At 32.0% G+C, this 16,829-nt stretch overlaps 2 protein-coding genes across 2 annotated transcripts; one reads left to right on the top strand and one right to left on the bottom strand.

Annotated features, from left to right (window-relative positions):
- The first annotated feature begins 1,228 nt into the window (after positions 1-1,228).
- LOC144553022 (uncharacterized) lies at positions 1,229-2,453 on the top strand. Its single transcript, XM_078301090.1, has one exon. It carries the CDS (start codon positions 1,393-1,395, stop codon positions 2,203-2,205), a length of 813 nt encoding a protein of 270 aa, XP_078157216.1. The 5' UTR covers positions 1,229-1,392; the 3' UTR covers positions 2,206-2,453.
- A 9,773-nt stretch (positions 2,454-12,226) lies between these two features.
- On the bottom strand, positions 12,227-15,074 carry LOC144553229 (patatin-like protein 2). The gene is made up of 7 exons (XM_078301327.1): positions 14,944-15,074; positions 14,294-14,482; positions 13,442-13,665; positions 13,140-13,149; positions 12,751-13,053; positions 12,570-12,647; positions 12,227-12,466 (listed from the first exon to the last, which is right to left on the bottom strand). Exons 1-7 carry the CDS (start codon positions 15,067-15,069, stop codon positions 12,227-12,229), a joined length of 1,170 nt encoding a protein of 389 aa, XP_078157453.1. The 5' UTR covers positions 15,070-15,074.
- Positions 15,075-16,829: the final 1,755 nt, after the last annotated feature.

The following is a 16,829-nucleotide window of genomic DNA, read 5'->3' as shown; positions in this document are numbered from 1 at the left end:
ATTGTTCGCGGTTCAAAAGTTACTTCTTGGTAATACATAAAATATTGTGATCCTTCTAGTACATTTAATTTCTAAAAAGTTGTATCTATTTTGAGAATTCTTTTTGAATAACAATTAGAAATTAAATGTACTAGAAGGATGACAATATTTTATGTATTTATCTAGAAGTTACTTTTGAACCGGGATCAATAACTCAGAATCCAAGCATTTTAATTTTTTTTCCAATAACACATAAATAAATATATTAATTTTTACAGCCGTGACAAATTCAGTCTGAAAAATATTGATCCGGATTATTTGTTGCAATCTTTCTAATAAATCAAATTATATTGTATTCCATATATTTTCAAAGAAATATATTCAACATTTATAATATTTCAATAAAAAAATTAAAAAAATTAAAAATTTCTGTTTTGTAAAAAAAAAAAGACAAAACAACAAAACCGGTTACTAAATAACCGGATGAATTTATAGAAGGCCAAAACAAAGATCCGGTTACTATATAACCGGACCAAGGCATGCTTTCCAGTTACTAAATAACCAGATCAAGAAAATTGGTCCGGTGATTTAATCACCGGAAAGCATGCCTTGATCCGGTTATTTAGTAACTAGAAGGGGCAATTTTTGAAATCCCCTGAAAAAATGGGTAGATTGCGTAATTTTATAATAATTTTGGGTATTAATAAAAATTTTGGCACGAATTCAGTATGAACGAATTTTATCACATAATACCACACGATGTAAATTAACAGAAGAACTATGGTACGTTTAGAGTTAGCATGTGGCACTCGTTTAATCAAATCTGCACCTGACATTTGTTCTATTCTTCTTTGTTTATCTTAAATCTCCCCTACTCTACTCTGTCTTAAACGGAAATAAATCTGCTGTGATTCCAATGGGATGACAGGGTCCTGTTATTCCGATCTTAACCATTCAAAGTTTTTCATATGAGAATCTCAATGAAAAAACTTCCTCATACACGAATCTCAACGAAGTTGAATGGTTGGGATCGGAATAACAGGACCTGTTATTCCATTGGAATCACAGCAGATTTATTTCGGTCTTAAAAGTATCTCATATCTATCTCCCAACTAATTAACTCATCCCAACAGGCAAACATCTCATGATAGCCTCCAAATTTGAAAGCCAGCCACCTATAATCCTATTTGCTCTCACTATCAAAGCTCTCTATAATTTATTCATTAATTAATCCTCCTATTCATGCACATTGGTCAATCATTTCACCTCTCAATTCTCATCCTACCTTCCTTACACTTTCCTCCCATCCCACCAACTCACTACTCATGCCTTATTTCCTTTTCATTCTCCCCCAAATGATTTAAAACTCTCAAAAAGAGAGAGCTAGAGAGAGAGAGAAATAGCAAGAGCAAGATGGAAGTGATGGTGCCTACTGTGGCAAGCCAAAGCGTGCACTACCTAAGTGCTCCTTCTAGCCCCAAAAGATTCGGTCATTCATCCTCCGGTGAGGATTGCTACTATTACGCAAGCGCTCCGGCGAGCCCATCACGCACAGAGTTCTCCTTTGATAAGGCCTTCGGTTTCAGTGGCCAGCTCAGGAGCGATGACTCCCAGCCAGCATTTGCAGCTGCTGATGAGCTTTTCGAAGGTGGAATGATCCGACCAATGATCACCAATTCATCCCAATTTCATCAGCCATCTTTGTCTTCTCCTCTGCTTGATTTAGGAGAGGAACCAAGGAGTGAAGAGAGAGGGAGATCTGCTTCACCTCTCTCTGCCAATCATCGCACGGGAGCAAGATCTCTCTCGCCGATAAGAGGAAATGCCCAATTTCATCAATCACAGGCTCCTTCTCAGACGAGATCACTCACAAGGGACGGTGGAGGTAGCAAGAAATGGAGGCTAAAAGACTTGTTTCTTTTTCGGAGTGCATCAGAAGGTCGAGCCACTGGTGGAGGAAGCAAGGACCCGCTACGCAAGTATACTTTACTTTCCTCTACATCATCGTCTGACATCAAGTACAGCAATACCAGTAATGGATCCACGGGGAAAGGAATACGTGAGAGGCACTATATGATGAACCGAGCAGCTACCGAAGAGATGAAGAAGAAAACTCCGCTGCCGTTTCACCGGAACACACTGTTTGGATACTTGCGGTCCAACCCGGCAATTCATAGCATCAGTCGAAGGTGGAACGGTTGCTATTCCAATCAAAGCCGGCCGTAGGAGATGAACTAGTAGCTTTTGTTGATATTTTCAGTAGATATAGAGAGAATTTCATTGTCCTTTCTTGTTTCATACACAATATAAATATGTCAAAATTTTAAAATTATTCTTTACTTTTTTTTTTATTTGTATAAAACAGAGTGTGAAATCAGACACATCTCTGGCCATCCTGTTTATGAGTTATGACTGTATTTTTGTACTTTTATAATCTTGAAAATCTATAAATGAAATAAATGATTATACCAAGGCACTTCTTCTTCCTAGAAAAATACAATTGATTTACTTTTCACAAAGATATCATTTGGGCGCTATGATCTATCAGGATTCCCTGATTTCTGTTTACAATTAATTTTGGGCCTTTTACATTGAAATAATTGCTTAAATACTGGACATCTTTTTAATTTTAATTTTCAAATATTGATTTAAAGTATATGAATATCTTTCTATTGTATTGCCAATAATCTGGACGGAGCATGTATATATATAATATCTAACTAGCAAATAGCAAGACTATGTTTCTGCTCACGCAGAGCAGTTTGTTCAGTAAACAATTTTTTCTTTCAAATTGTGCTAATCTTTTTCTGAAATTGGTATGTAAATCAGTAAATGGTATTGAAAATTATATTCTTCCAAACATTATTTGAGAATCTTCTGTAATGGTGGAGTTCTAACTAGATGTGTATATGAGAAAAAAAAAATTATCGGAGAAATTTACAAAATAACCTTCCTCGGTTCCTCCCAAAAAAAAATCTAACAAAATATCCTCTTTTTTTAATTTTTTGACAAAATGATCAAGTGGAAGTGTGGAACCCACTAAAGTAAATGTACTCCCTTCTCTAAATTTACTCCTATCCATTACTTCTCTTGGCCTCCTTCAAAATTTCGATCCAAAATGAAAAGGTTGATGTCAGTGTTAATGGCGTACTAATAGCAAAAAATATGAGAATTTTCAAATTTATTAAACAAAAACGCTTATATAGTGAAAAGATAAAGGGGCTTTCTTAAAGTGATGGATCATGGATAACATAGGAATTTCATGGAATAATATACTATAATTTTGAATATTAATTGTGTCGTGATGATGTTTACTATAATTCTAATAATTAATTTCTTTTCATATTGGATGTTTTGTTAATCACAGCAATATTAGACATTGTTGAAAGACGAACCAATTTTGGTTGGCGACATATGAATAGTAAACTATTTTGTTGATTGTCTAGAATTTAGTAGTTATTATTTGATATTTTTTTAATGTGAAGTTGTCCACTTCATTTTATTACTTTTTAAATGTATATTTTTTATTGCAAAAATTTAGAGAGTTTGAGACAAGAATAGAAGGTTAAAAGAAGGCTACGAAAATAGTTTATATTTATGATTTTAATATTTTGTAGTGATATTTTATGTTTTTGTATTCTTTTTTGTTTTGTTGATATAGTAATTAGTAATATTTTTGGGTTTTATATATATGAAAACAGTTGAAAACGTGACATGAATGCTTACTGTATTTGTCCTATTAATACAATTTTTGTACTCTTCTAGTCTTCTTTTGCTTATAATTAATTATGCGCATGGAGTTGCACCTGAATCCTTCCAATTTTAATACATGAACTAAAATTTTGTGATTCTGCTATATTTAATTTCATTCATAATTAGTCTTTGAATGCTCGTTCTTTATTTAAATTTATTTAAATTTAAGATATCTTGATTTGAGCAAATTAGCTCGAGTACCCTTAAATAATCAAACTCAAGCTAGTTTACAAATTTGAAAATTAAATTTTATTTGGGCTAGCACGATTGGATAAAATTATGAATCAAACTAAAATTGATCATGCAAAGATAGGTTTATATTAGAGCTGACAATTTTGAGATTTAAACATTTAAAATCAACGGTGAAGATATTGCTCACCATTATAGGGATGCGAGTCGGAGAACACTGGAACGGATTGGAATTTTTTTTTTTTCTTTCTGAGGAAGAACATATTGGACTTCATCCTTTGCTGGGGAAGGCGAAGAGAGAAAAGAATGGAAGTAAACTCAGGGGAGGAAATACTTTTATTTTGGTGGATTTTACAAAGTTATTTTGTCAAAAAAAAATTTAAGAGAGGGTATTTTGTTAGATTTTTTTGGAAGAAAGGTTATTTTATAAAATTTCCCAAAATAATCCGCTGTTCTAGGGATGTAAACAGATACAGATAATCCGCTCCGTATCCGGAGATTATTCAAATCCGGATTAAACATATACAAATAATTGCGGATACATATACGGATATTTTTTTGCATATGGTGAAATAATAGCAGATACAGATACGAATAATTTCATGAAAGTGAATATCCGTATCCGCAATTATTCGGATCCGAAATTGCTCCTAACCAGTTCTGACTTTACTGCTTTGGATAGAAGTTGTTATATAATTATCACATATTCATTTCAGTTTTGGTTGTGGGATAAATGATAATACGATACGGTTTCCAATTTAATTTATTTTTCGTTAGTGATGGTGCTACAATAACGCTATTTTCTTTCATTTTTACCTCTATTTTTTCACTCTCAATTCTTTTCTATTAAAGACTTTAGCCCATGAATGTAGTATGTTTTTAGTCTCTGTTAAATTAGTTTTAGCCATTGTTTCAAAACAACAACAAGACACTCCTTTGTATCTTAAAATGTATAACTCAATTATCCGACAATTATTCGTTTCGTATCCTTATTTGTAGATTATTTACTCTGTATCCGTATGCATTTAAGACGGATTTAATTTTAAATTTTGATATCTATTTACTATTGTATCTGCTCATTGAAAGATGGATATAGATATGACATTAGTATTATTCGCTCCGAATCCACTCCGTTTACACCACTAGCTGTCTCTGTTATCCTAAATTTTGAGAACTATATCTAACTGTATATCATGGCATGTGTTTCGCGTTGTTTACTTTATTGGAGCGTTAGCCTCAGGCCACTGTTAAGTGGAGCAGAGTGCGTATCCTCTGCATTAACTCAAAAAGGAACCTTTTGAGTTAATGAATCTCAACCGTCTGATTTTAAATGGAGCTAATTCGGTCCTTGCTCATGATATATGGAACCTTTAATATTAGTGCATATCTTATTTGCACGAATCTTAAAATAGATCGAATGGTCAAGATTCATTAACTCAAAAGATTCCCTTTTGAGTTAACGCAGAGGATACCAATTCCTGTTAAGTGTTAGTTGTTATATCATATTTTTGGGGAAAAATGCGTTTAACGGCCGAACAGGGGACGATGGAAGCAGAGGGAAAAGGATGGTTAACTAATTTTATAAATTAAAAACTTGCATTTTTATTCTTTAATGTTTTAAATTTTTACAATAATTAATACCAATTTATTTTTTAATAAAGAAAAAAATATTAAATTTTCAATCTCGCTTCATAATTAACCCGTGCTTCTTCACTTCTAATAATATTTCTATTGAGGGGGTTTAGTAAGTAGTTGGGCCCACCTACCAGAAAAGGATAAATATTTTAGCTGGTAATTATGAAGGTACTTGCTTTAATTTCTTCAATTTAAAGCTCTGTTATTGCCGACATTTTTATTTTTACCCCATTAAAAAAATATTTTAATAATAATAACCAAAGTTTAGTAATAATTTTAAAAATACCTCACCCGTGGAATTTTAATTCCAATTTTTTTTTTATAAAACAGATTTTTTTTTTTTGTATTGAAATATTAGAAATGTTGGATATATTTCTTTGAAAATAGATGGAATACAATATAATTTGATTTATTAGAAAGACTGTAACAAATAATCTTGATCAATATTTTTCAGGCCGGATTTTTCGCGGCTGTAAGAAAAATTAATATATTTCTTTATGTGTTATTGGAAAAAAATAAAAATGCTTAGATTCTGAGTTATTGATCCCGGTTCAAAAGTCACTTCTATGTAATCTAGAAAATATTGTGATCCTTCTAGGATATTTAATTTATGAAAAATTGTATCTATTTTTGAAAAAAAAACAAAAACTTTAAGTTATTTAATAATTATTATTCAAAAAGAATTCTCAAAATAGATACAATTTTTTATAAATTAAATGTCCTAGAAGGATCACAATATTTTCTAGATTACATAGAAGTGACTTTTGAACCGGGATCAATAACTCAGAATCTAAGCATTTTTATTTTTTTTCCAATAACACATAAAGAAATATATTACTTTTTCTTACAGCCGCGAAAAATCCGGCCTGAAAAATATTGATCCGGGTTATTTGTTACAGTCTTTCTAATAAATCAAATTATATTGTATTCCATCTATTTTCAAAGAAATATATCCAACATTTCTAATATTTCAATACAAAAAATAAAAATAAATTTCTATTTTATAAAAAAAAATTAGAATTAAAATTCCAACCCGTGAAAAAATTCCACGGGTGGAGTATTTTTAAAATTATTACTAAACTTTGGTTATTATTATTAAAATAATTTTTTAATAGGGTAAAAATAAAAATGTCGGCTGTTATTGTGATCGTATATTTTTAGTTCTCGTAGAAAAACAAAGATCTGCTCTTCCTCTATCACACTAGCACCTAGATAGACGCCATAATTAAATAACAAACATCAGATTCAGACCTAGTTTTCTCCTTCAAATATATCAGACGAAAGAAACTGCCTAACCTTAGAAAAACAAGGTCAAAAGGCTATCATATGCTGGTGAACTTCATGTGCCTGGGTCAAAGAGCAGAAATTTGACAATAAATTATGGATCTTTTCATCAACTCCTAGTCTCCTATTTATCTGCAGAGTGGTATCATTTTTCTGCCACCAATATACGAAGTAGATGCCATATATTCTCTCAAAAAGAAAATGCCATTTATTCAATTGAATTTTGTAAACAATAATATAATATTTGATAATATTATATATAAACTTTCTTCTTCTCTTTTTTCAAAGCCTTTATTTTCAAACAAGTTGGGTAGGTTAGAAATGAAACACAACCGGAATTAGCAACATATGGACTTCTTAGAAGGTCACTCATCCTATTATTACTCCTACCCAATTCGTGAGGATTTCATTTCCATAAAGAGGCTATTTTTTTTACCACTGGCTCGTCAAGTCTATCACGAACTCTCCTTACTTTTCATGACCTGGAATAGGTTGTGTAGAAATTACACAGACGGAGTTAATATTATATATAACTTAAAAAAAAAACGTTCAACCGTTATGACGGATCAATTAAAATTGTTTTTTTACAAGTATCAAATGATGAAATTGAACGCATGCTAATAAAATTCTCTAAAAATATGTTCAGACAGAGACAGTTCGTTTATAGGCAATGCACGTGTTAAGATTTATTTTTCATTTAATACTTAGAAGCTTTTTTTTCATGGTCTTAACGCATGCCAACTGAATGCAAGAATAATTTACCAAGTCCAATCTACAAGTCTCATTGAAAAGTAGATTTTTGTGGTTATAAAAAGGACAAGGCTCAGTAGTTGGATGTACAAGGTGAGAAATATCTCAAAATGTATCAAATAGAAAAAGAAAAAAATAAAGTAGAAACCACATTATTCTAGAATGTAGATTGTAGATGAAGCAGAGATATTGTGATTAATGATTAGGACATGGAAAAGAGCAAATCATATGAAAAATATTTAAATAAAAGTTGTTAGAATGAGTGAGATAAATAAAAGTTTGCAGGAACAATTTTGACGAATTGAGGTTTATCTTCTTCTTCTTCTTTTTATTTTTTTATTTTTTTATTTATTTATAAGGTTAGTGTTCTAACTAACGATTGTATTAAAAAATAATTTTTTTTACTGTACTCTAAATCTGCTAATTACAAGTTGTCTATATATTAAACAGAATAATTGAGGCTGCCCTTATTAAGGAAAAATCCGCGATATGATGAGTCATTTTTAATAGTTATATTTTTTTTACTCGTTATAAAGGATGAAACTGAATACTAAGTAGTACTCACAATCCGGCCTCGTAATTTGAAAAAAAAAATCATAAATCATCTCTTTGTCAAAAAATGTGTGTGTGTGTTTTTTTTAAACTTATGAGCGGACCTACAAAGAGATAAGCGCCTACTCTTAATTTTCAATATCATATTACTTTATATTTAACAAATTTAAATTAATAATGTTAAATGATTGTGATTATTCGAACACAATTATGAAATTAAATTTTAATCTAGGATAAAGAATTCATGTTCGGTTATTTTATTTGTGGGTAAAGTCTAAAGATATTTATATAATAAAGATACAATTCAGACATAAACTAAAATTTCAACCGAAAAATACCTAAAGAAATTTAAATTAGCGTTAAGGAATCGGTTTTCAAAAAAATAAGCAATTAAAGAAACTAAACAAATTTACGGAAGTTAAAAGAAAATGTTAACGAACAACATCTCTAGCTAGGCTTAAATATCTAATGAAAAAGGAAACGAGCCCATTCTTAATTTTGTGCACATATTTGCATGACTTTCTACATTCGAACTCTTCAATAGTCTAAAAAACCTATTAATGTCGGAATTGTCCCTCCCATAGTTAACCTCTAAACATGCACCTCCTAAGATGCAAACTCAGCCCAACTCTAGAATTAAATTTTAAATCAAACTGTCAATTACAAATTAGTACGAATCTTAAAGCTATCCATTCCTGTTCAAGTTGCCTCATGAATTTTAACCACACTCCTTGACTCTTACTGCCCAATTTTAAACCAAATAAAAAAAAATTGAGTTACTTTACCGGATCCGAAACATGGCATTGACAAAATAATGCTTTGGTTGTGAAAGCGAAGGCAGGTTGTTACAGAGCAGCATTTGTGAGAGAAAGTCTTTTATTTAAGCTGAACTTAAGACTGAAAATTGAAAATTGGAGCCCACATTAAATGTACAACTTTGGAGACGAATGATGGTTTGAACTTTGAAGGGGAAAAGTCCTGTTACGACTTACGACAGATCTATTCTCAGTTTTCGGCCCAAAGCGAAACCTAGCAATACACACTAATCGTATCTATTTGCTAAATCTATAGCATTTAATTAGGATTTGGTTCTGCCTTTTTCCTCTTTCTCGTGTGTAATGTTCTAAATAGTAAATATTTACAATTATTGTAAAGTGATATATTTTAATTTGTATTTGTGAGCGACAAAAATATATTCGTTTACGTAATTTGTCACAAATAATGAAGGGAAGGTATGTTAATTATAATTTTTGAATTTTAAATTGTTCATTGAAATTTTGAATGTTAATAAGTTATGGAAAAATTGTATAAATATTGTAAACTGAAAAAAAACATAGGGGAATTTTTGTTATGTCATTTCAAAAATTATAATTGTAATTTTTTTTGTAGGAATTTTGAATTAGTGATTGAAAAATTGGAATTTTTTTATTAAATTGTAAAAAAAAAAAATTCTAAAGTGAGAAAAATGTTGAAATTTTGTTTGTTATATTTTACTTTCGTAAAAAAATATAGAATTTTTTTGTTGAGCCAAAATTTGAATTGTATGACAAAATGTATATAAAATTTCGAATGTGTTTTTAAAAATGGTGAATTTTATAAAATAATGGTTAGCTAGCTGTGACGTTCATTTTAAACATTTTTTTTGGAAGAACTATTCATTTTCAAACATACCCACCTAATAAATTTATCATGGTAGGGATAGGGGTCGTCCATTAAACAAATCTGCATCCTCTGCATTAATGTACTGGTTATAATTCAAACAAATCTGCAGCATGTTTATAATGCATGGGGCCTTTGATATTAGTGTGGATTTAAACTGAACGACCCAAATTTAAACTCAAAATTTGTGTTGATGCAGAGGATTCAAATTCCCATTAAACTAGGTGTCCATAGATGGCCATATTGTCCCATGCACTTTTTGTAAATTAAAAGCCGAAAGAAACATATTCATATGTTTTAGAGTAAAGTCAATATATATTTAAGTTCATTGAGAAGATTTTATAAGCTTAATTGGGTATTAAACAAAGAACTCGACTTTCTAGATTCAAGCTCACAAACTAAGTGTTTCAATTTTATTTTATAGGAGATCAAAAGATTGAAAATTGAATTATTCTGCTTGATTCCATAATAATTAGTTCAATATATAAATTTAAATTTATCATTTAAAACCAATTTAATGATATTAAGGTTAAGCATATGAATCATTTCGTGAGCTTGCTATTAGTTTTACTTTGTGGGCTTAATAGTTAATCTTTTAATGATCCAAACGTTGGGCTTTCAAAAGAGTTGGTTTCTGCTTTGGTTATGTTATTTGTTCTAGGCCCATTTGTTTTGCTTCTAAATTAGTATCAATGCTAAAACTGATAAGTCTATATATGTTTTTTCACTTTGAGATGTGGGAAAAAAAAGGAAAAAGATGTGGATTATGGAAAAAGGTGGAATTTCGTGAATTTAATCTGTTTCGGAACTGATGATTTTCTCTTCAAATTCTAAAAATCATATTAAAGGTTGAGTGTTTTTGAGTAAATAAAAGTTTGAGGTTTTTCTTGTATAAATTCTAACTGGTACCAGATTTCGAACTTGCATCTACATTGTCTTAGCCAACTATGCTAAACTTAGCCAAAACTATAAAAACACAACTTATAATCCTTTAAATATTTGTCAATCAACTTGTAAACCTAGCATAATAATTTCATCCCATCTAATTTTCTTTTGGCTCTCGCCTTTCTTCTCATGCACTCAAGCTCCCAATTATAGTTCTTCTTTAAATAATTATTATCTTGTGCCTCTCACTCAACGCATTCTCCTTAATTTGTACAACTATTAATGGGCTCAATCAAGACATGTAATTAGTACATGGCCGGGCAACAAACCTGGGCAGGGCACTGGACTCGCAATAGAGAGTATAGGTGCCAATGTTATCCATGTACCTGATCCGTACCATATTCGATAAACGGGTACGGGTAAGAATTTTCTCATTAGCTTATTGTGTACGGGTCAGTATATAGTTTCTTTCTTTAATTTAACGGGTAAGTGTATGATAATACTTTCACCCGATTCATATCCATTGACACCCCTAATAGAGAGCACTGATCAGGGTCATAACCGGTTCGATCAAAATTCATGGGGCTGAAAGTTTTGAACTTATCAGAATGATTGTTTCACACAAATCTATTCATATTATATATCAATTTAAAGCTCTCTCTTAATTTCTCTCAACAATACACAAAATATATCCAAACTTCCAAGATAGTGATTACAGAGAAAGAAACAAGAGAGAGAAACAAATATCTTATTTGATTTCAAGCGAGAGAATCAGTTCTTTAGTCGAGATACTAGATTGCTAAGGAAATTTGAGTTGCATGGGCAAGGAACCGCAAAAGATCTTAGAAAGACGATTTTCACTGAATTCTCGATTTCTTACACTTCTAAAAAATAACCACTCTGATTTATCTTGGCTGCTTTAATGCTGCCAACTTTATATCTGGGAGGTTATTAACTATACCACTGTAAAAAATTAATGCCTCTGAAAGCAGACAGAAACACAAACACACACACACACACACACACATATATATTTTTTGAGAAAAGCCCGTAGGTAGAAACATAAATATATAGGTTTTCTTTAATGAAAGTCACAAGTACAGTACTCACAATGTCCAAACACAGCTGTTACCTTAATTTAGAGCAAAAACACACGCATAAATATGAAAGGAACAACTGAATCCCACAAAAGAAAATCCCACAAGTGCAGTACTCACCCTGTCCAAACACAACTGTTACCTTAATTTAGAGCAAAAACACACGCATAAATATGAAAGGAACAACTGAATCCCACAAAAGAAAATCCCACAAGTGCAGTACTCACCCTGTCCAAACACAACTGTTACCTTAATTTAGAGCAAAAACACACGCATAAATATGAAAGGAACAACTGAATCCCACAAAAGAAAATCCCACAAGTGCAGTACTCACCCTGTCCAAACACAACTGTTACCTTAATTTAGAGCAAAAACACACGCATAAATATGAAAGGAACAACTGAATCCCACAAAAGAAAATCCCACAAGTGCAGTACTCACCCTTATATCTTGCTGTTCATTTTTTTAATCCTTAGCTGTCTCTCGCTGGACAATTTCTTGGCCAATTCCTCAAGTGCTTTTTCATTTGTTTCACGACCGTCAGCTGGCTGGTATATCCCCGTCCTAACATCGACTTCAGCCACTTGCGACTTCAAGAGTTTTTTCCCAACTTCGATTAAATTTTCCAAATTCGTTTTAGTTGAGTTGTCTACAGATGCAGTGTCACCCGTCAATGCATTCGTCTTTAAAAATGAATTACCAGAATATAAGGTCAGATTCTTGCTTTTATAAACTCCTGTATATTCTTTGTGGAAGATTAATATCACTTGAATTAAAAATAGATACCTGTATGCGTAGGTAATTTTTGTAAGAGTCAACTTTTGAGTTGTCTACAGATGAAGTGTCACCTGTCAATGCATTCGTCTTTAAAAATGAATTACCAGAATATCAGGTCAGATTCATGCTTTTATAAACTCCTGTATATTCTTTGTGGAAGATTAATATCACTTGAATTAAAAATAGATACCTGTATGCGTAGGTAATTTTTGTAAGAGTCAAGTATTGTAATGAATACAGATAAGTTTGCATCAACAAGAGCGGAGCTTGCATGCAAAAAGGAGTCGATCAAGGGGTTCTTTCCGTTGTGGTACAGCCATTGAAGTTGACCCCATTTGGCAGTATCGTTTGCATTGTATGTACCCTCCTCCTTAGCACTGCCTGTACCAAGTGAGATGATAATGAACTTGCCGTAATCCTCGGGTGTGATGCCAGCAAAGTAGGGATTTTCCATGAATATTTGTTGTGAAATGTGAGAGATTGCTACTTCTGTCTGTAATCGTGTATTAGAAGCTTAATTAATAAGTACTTAAGTAATTCGAAACAATTGATTTTGATAGTAATATATATAAATAACACAATAAAAGCTCTAACAGTTTCAAAGTATGGTTAATCTCCCTTAATATGAAATTAAATAGAAGCATTTGAGTTATCAAAATTATCTACATCATCTAAATTATATAGATGTAACACAAATTAAACATCTGATAAGTTTATTAAGGCCATGTTCGGATGTTCTTAATCATTATATATGCTTGATAAATTATTTGAGTACCATTTTTTATTGTAAAGTGTTTCAAAGGTAATGAAGTCTTAATTAATGCTGTACGTAAGGTTAAGTTCCACGGGTGTGTTAAGTTGCATATACAGAGAGTGTCTACTCTGAGAAAGTTGTATTCTTGAGAAAATTGAATTGAATAGTGCATGCATGTTTACTGACAGGATTATTAGCAGCTACGCCACCATCAATAAGATTATAATCTTGAGTATTCCCCTGATAATCCCTTGTCTGGAAGTAGTGTCCTGGAAAAAATGTCGGTGCTGCAGAAGTACCGATACACACATCCGATAGGAGTGCATTCTTCAAGGAATTTTCCTTTCGTCCCTGTACGTACACAATGTATATATTAAATTGGATATTAATCAGGTACTTGTTCTTTTTCTGTTTGGATTAGACATGAATTTTGCTTATCATGAGTCAATTTGGATCAATCTGAGATATGGAAAGGAAAACAATTGAATAAATACACTCACATCGATGGTTGTGAAGATGACTTGTTCAAGATCCTTGATGTCAAATGTTGGGATGACTAAGTTGGTCAACGTTTCACTTATGGTAGTTTCGTTCAATATTTTTTTTTATTTCTGAATGCAAATCAGTGCCATCATATTTTGGCCCTGTGAATTTTCTTTTGAACGGATTTTCTATAAAAGAAAAGAAACCCCTACATGTAAAAAAAAAAAACAGCATGATATTTTATGCGTGTCTTTTAAAGATATTTCATTGAAAAACTTTTTGGAAGACTAGTATGTCTCAAGGTATGCATGTCTATTATCTTATTCAAGTATGGAACGCCAAATTAGATGAGGAAGAGAAAATTGAGTTAAAACTTTCTAACATTTTCCAATTGAATGGTACCCTGCTATCAATCATGACTGACCCATTTTATTAGACTATGAAATAAAGTAGTACTAACAATTTCAAAGTTTCATAAACCATGCAAATTATGAACATACGTCTTTTCATGAAAAATGGAAGGGCCTTTATCGACATAAAACTGGACGATTTCATCTGCAGTGAAAAGGGGACGATTTTCCTTGTTAGGGACTGTCAACATTGTGGCGATCAAACCTCCGGTGCTTGTGCCAGTTATAACATCAAAGTAATCAGCTAGCCTTGCACTTGGTCGACCATCGATCTTCTACATATGTGACATGTTGCATATTTAAAGGAAACATTAAGAAGTCATTCCTTTATCTAAGGTTGAAGCAGGTACAGTTATGTACTGACAGTTCCAGACATTTACCTTAATAGAAAATTTGCAATGGAGATACAAGATGTTCTCTAATTTAGATTAAAAAAAAAAACTGGCAGCATTTTACTCTCATTCTAAAAGCAACTGGTGAAAGTAGCTCCAAATAATTAGTAAGACTGAAAGAGATTGGGAGTTACTAGTACGTCAAATAATTTATTATACAATAATTAATAATAGCAAGTCAGAGATGTATTCACTATCCTTGGTTGTTCATGAACACTTTTACATGTACATATTCATATTATTATGGACTCAAAAAAAAGAATAAGCTTATACACTAACAGAACCAAAACAAATATTCTGATAACTGATATCCACTGAACTGGTTTCAGTAGTGATTGATATACCTGGAGCTGAGATTCAAGGCAGACAAGAATAGTGGCTGGAATAAGTCCTCTAATTCCACCTCCATCAATGCTTAGTACTGTGACTGTACTCCCCTTACAAGGCGGCGGCATGCTGTATTTCTCCATAAGATTATGTTGTAGATTAAGAAGAAGATAATTTAGTTCCTGAGAAGTTGTTTCTGGAAATTATATTTTCTGCTTCTTGCTTTATTTCTTCATTTATGGATGGCATTTATAGATCAAAGAGTTGAACAGTCATTAGGAAGGCAGCTGTAAACAATTTTTGTGGAAAGTTTAATATAATTGGTTAGTCATGTTTGTTTATTCAAGTCATCCTGTTATCCCGGCCCCACCTACAATACAAAATCCTGGCTAAGATAGAATTGTAGTATACTTTAATAAAAAAATTAGTAAAACGGCCTTCACATAATGTGAGCACATTCAAACTTGTATGATATATGTGTCCCAAATTGTAGTAATTATAATAACTAGAGCATAAAAAAAAAAAAAGTTTTTTGTGTGCACTACACTGAAGATGACAAATGTAGAACAGTACTCCTGGAAATTATGGTGACATGTGTCTAAATTGTAATGCGACCAGTTTAAAAAGTTTTACACATTAGGCCATTTCTCATTGGCAGAGTCTCATGATCTCTAGTGGGATTTTTTACCCTAACCAATTGACCTATCGTAGTTCCAAAACTACAAGTCATTTATCATTTATTAAATGTATTTGTTCAAATAAGAAGTCGTTAAAAAGTTTCTTTACACATCAGCAATTTTTTTTTTTTGAAGGTTGACGGAAATTACATGTCCTTAGATTACATTAAGATTATTTGCTAAATAAGACTGTACACTCGCATGATCTGGCACTACTTTCCTACCACTTTTCGTAAGTAAAAGGTTCTCAATTGGGAAATAAATCTGCTGTTATTCCTTGGGAATATCAGGAACCTGTTATTCCTACCCCAATCATTGGTCTTTGTTGGGATTCGTGCATGAAAAACATTGTTGTGGTTTTTGCGCATGGAAAAGTTTGAATAGTTGGGATCGGAATAACAGGTTCCTGTTATTCCCAGAGAATAACAGGTTCCTGTTATTCCCAGAGAATAACAGCAGATGTGGATGTCCGTTGTGGGATTTATGAAGATGAAATATCCAATATTGTTTTCATATGCTGTGGATCACGCAATTTCCTTGAGAGAAGTAATACAAGTTCATCAGATAACATCACCTTTCACCACCAATTTATCTTCAAGGGCAGTATTGGAATTTAGGGATATGGAAGAGGAGGTAAGACAATGGGTGCTGCTGTGCTGCAACAAGGATATCAGGAGACTCTGATGATGTGATATGGAAAGGTAACAAAGGTGGGGTACTGACAGTGAATTTAGTATATTAATTACACAATAAAAAACTCCCCTTGATTGTGTCGCACATTCATAGACTATGGAAGCTGCAAGTTCCACCAAGAGTAAAATTTTTGCTTGGCTGCTAGCTAGCTAGCTAGTACTGAACAAAGTACTAACAATCGTTAATTTGGTGAAACGTGGATGACAAATACCAAATATGTGTATGACAGTGAAACAGTGCAGCATCTCTTCTCTTCATGTTATGTGATAAGAACATTGTTTGGTTTGGTACTTGAAAGATTTTCAATACAAATTGGATCATTGCAAGCAATACATGGTTTCTTCAGTGGATTATGTGCTGTACCTCTCCGAACTGATGATGCATATCTGAGAACAATGGAATTATTTGCATTGAGATACTGGCAAGAGTAAAAAGGATCTGCTGAAGAGTTTTATTCCTCAAATTTAATCTTCTGTTATTTTCTAAATTTATATTGTTTTAATGTTTGGTTCTCTCTTTAACTCTTTTGAATC

Source organism: Carex rostrata, chromosome 4 (assembly GCF_964058835.1).
Source record: "Carex rostrata chromosome 4, lpCarRost1.2, whole genome shotgun sequence".
NCBI classification, from domain to species: Eukaryota; Viridiplantae; Streptophyta; class Magnoliopsida; order Poales; family Cyperaceae; genus Carex; species Carex rostrata.
This window is presented reverse-complemented; position numbering and strand designations above follow the sequence as displayed.

What these genes read in the sequence shown, in the direction of transcription:
- LOC144553022 (XM_078301090.1), top strand. Translation starts at nt 1,393, where the DNA reads ATGGAAGTGATGGTGCCTACTGTGGCAAGCCAAAGCGTGCACTACCTA.
- LOC144553229 (XM_078301327.1), bottom strand. Translation starts at nt 15,069, where the DNA reads ATGGAGAAATACAGCATGCCGCCGCCTTGTAAGGGGAGTACAGTCACA. An exon ending in GCCTTGAATCTCAGCTCCAG is followed by an intron (nt 14,483 to 14,943) that starts GTATATCAATCA and finishes TCACATATGTAG; the next exon opens with AAGATCGATGGTCGACCAAG. An exon ending in AAAATTACCTACGCATACAG is followed by an intron (nt 12,467 to 12,569) that starts GTATCTATTTTT and finishes TCATTTTTAAAG; the next exon opens with ACGAATGCATTGACGGGTGA.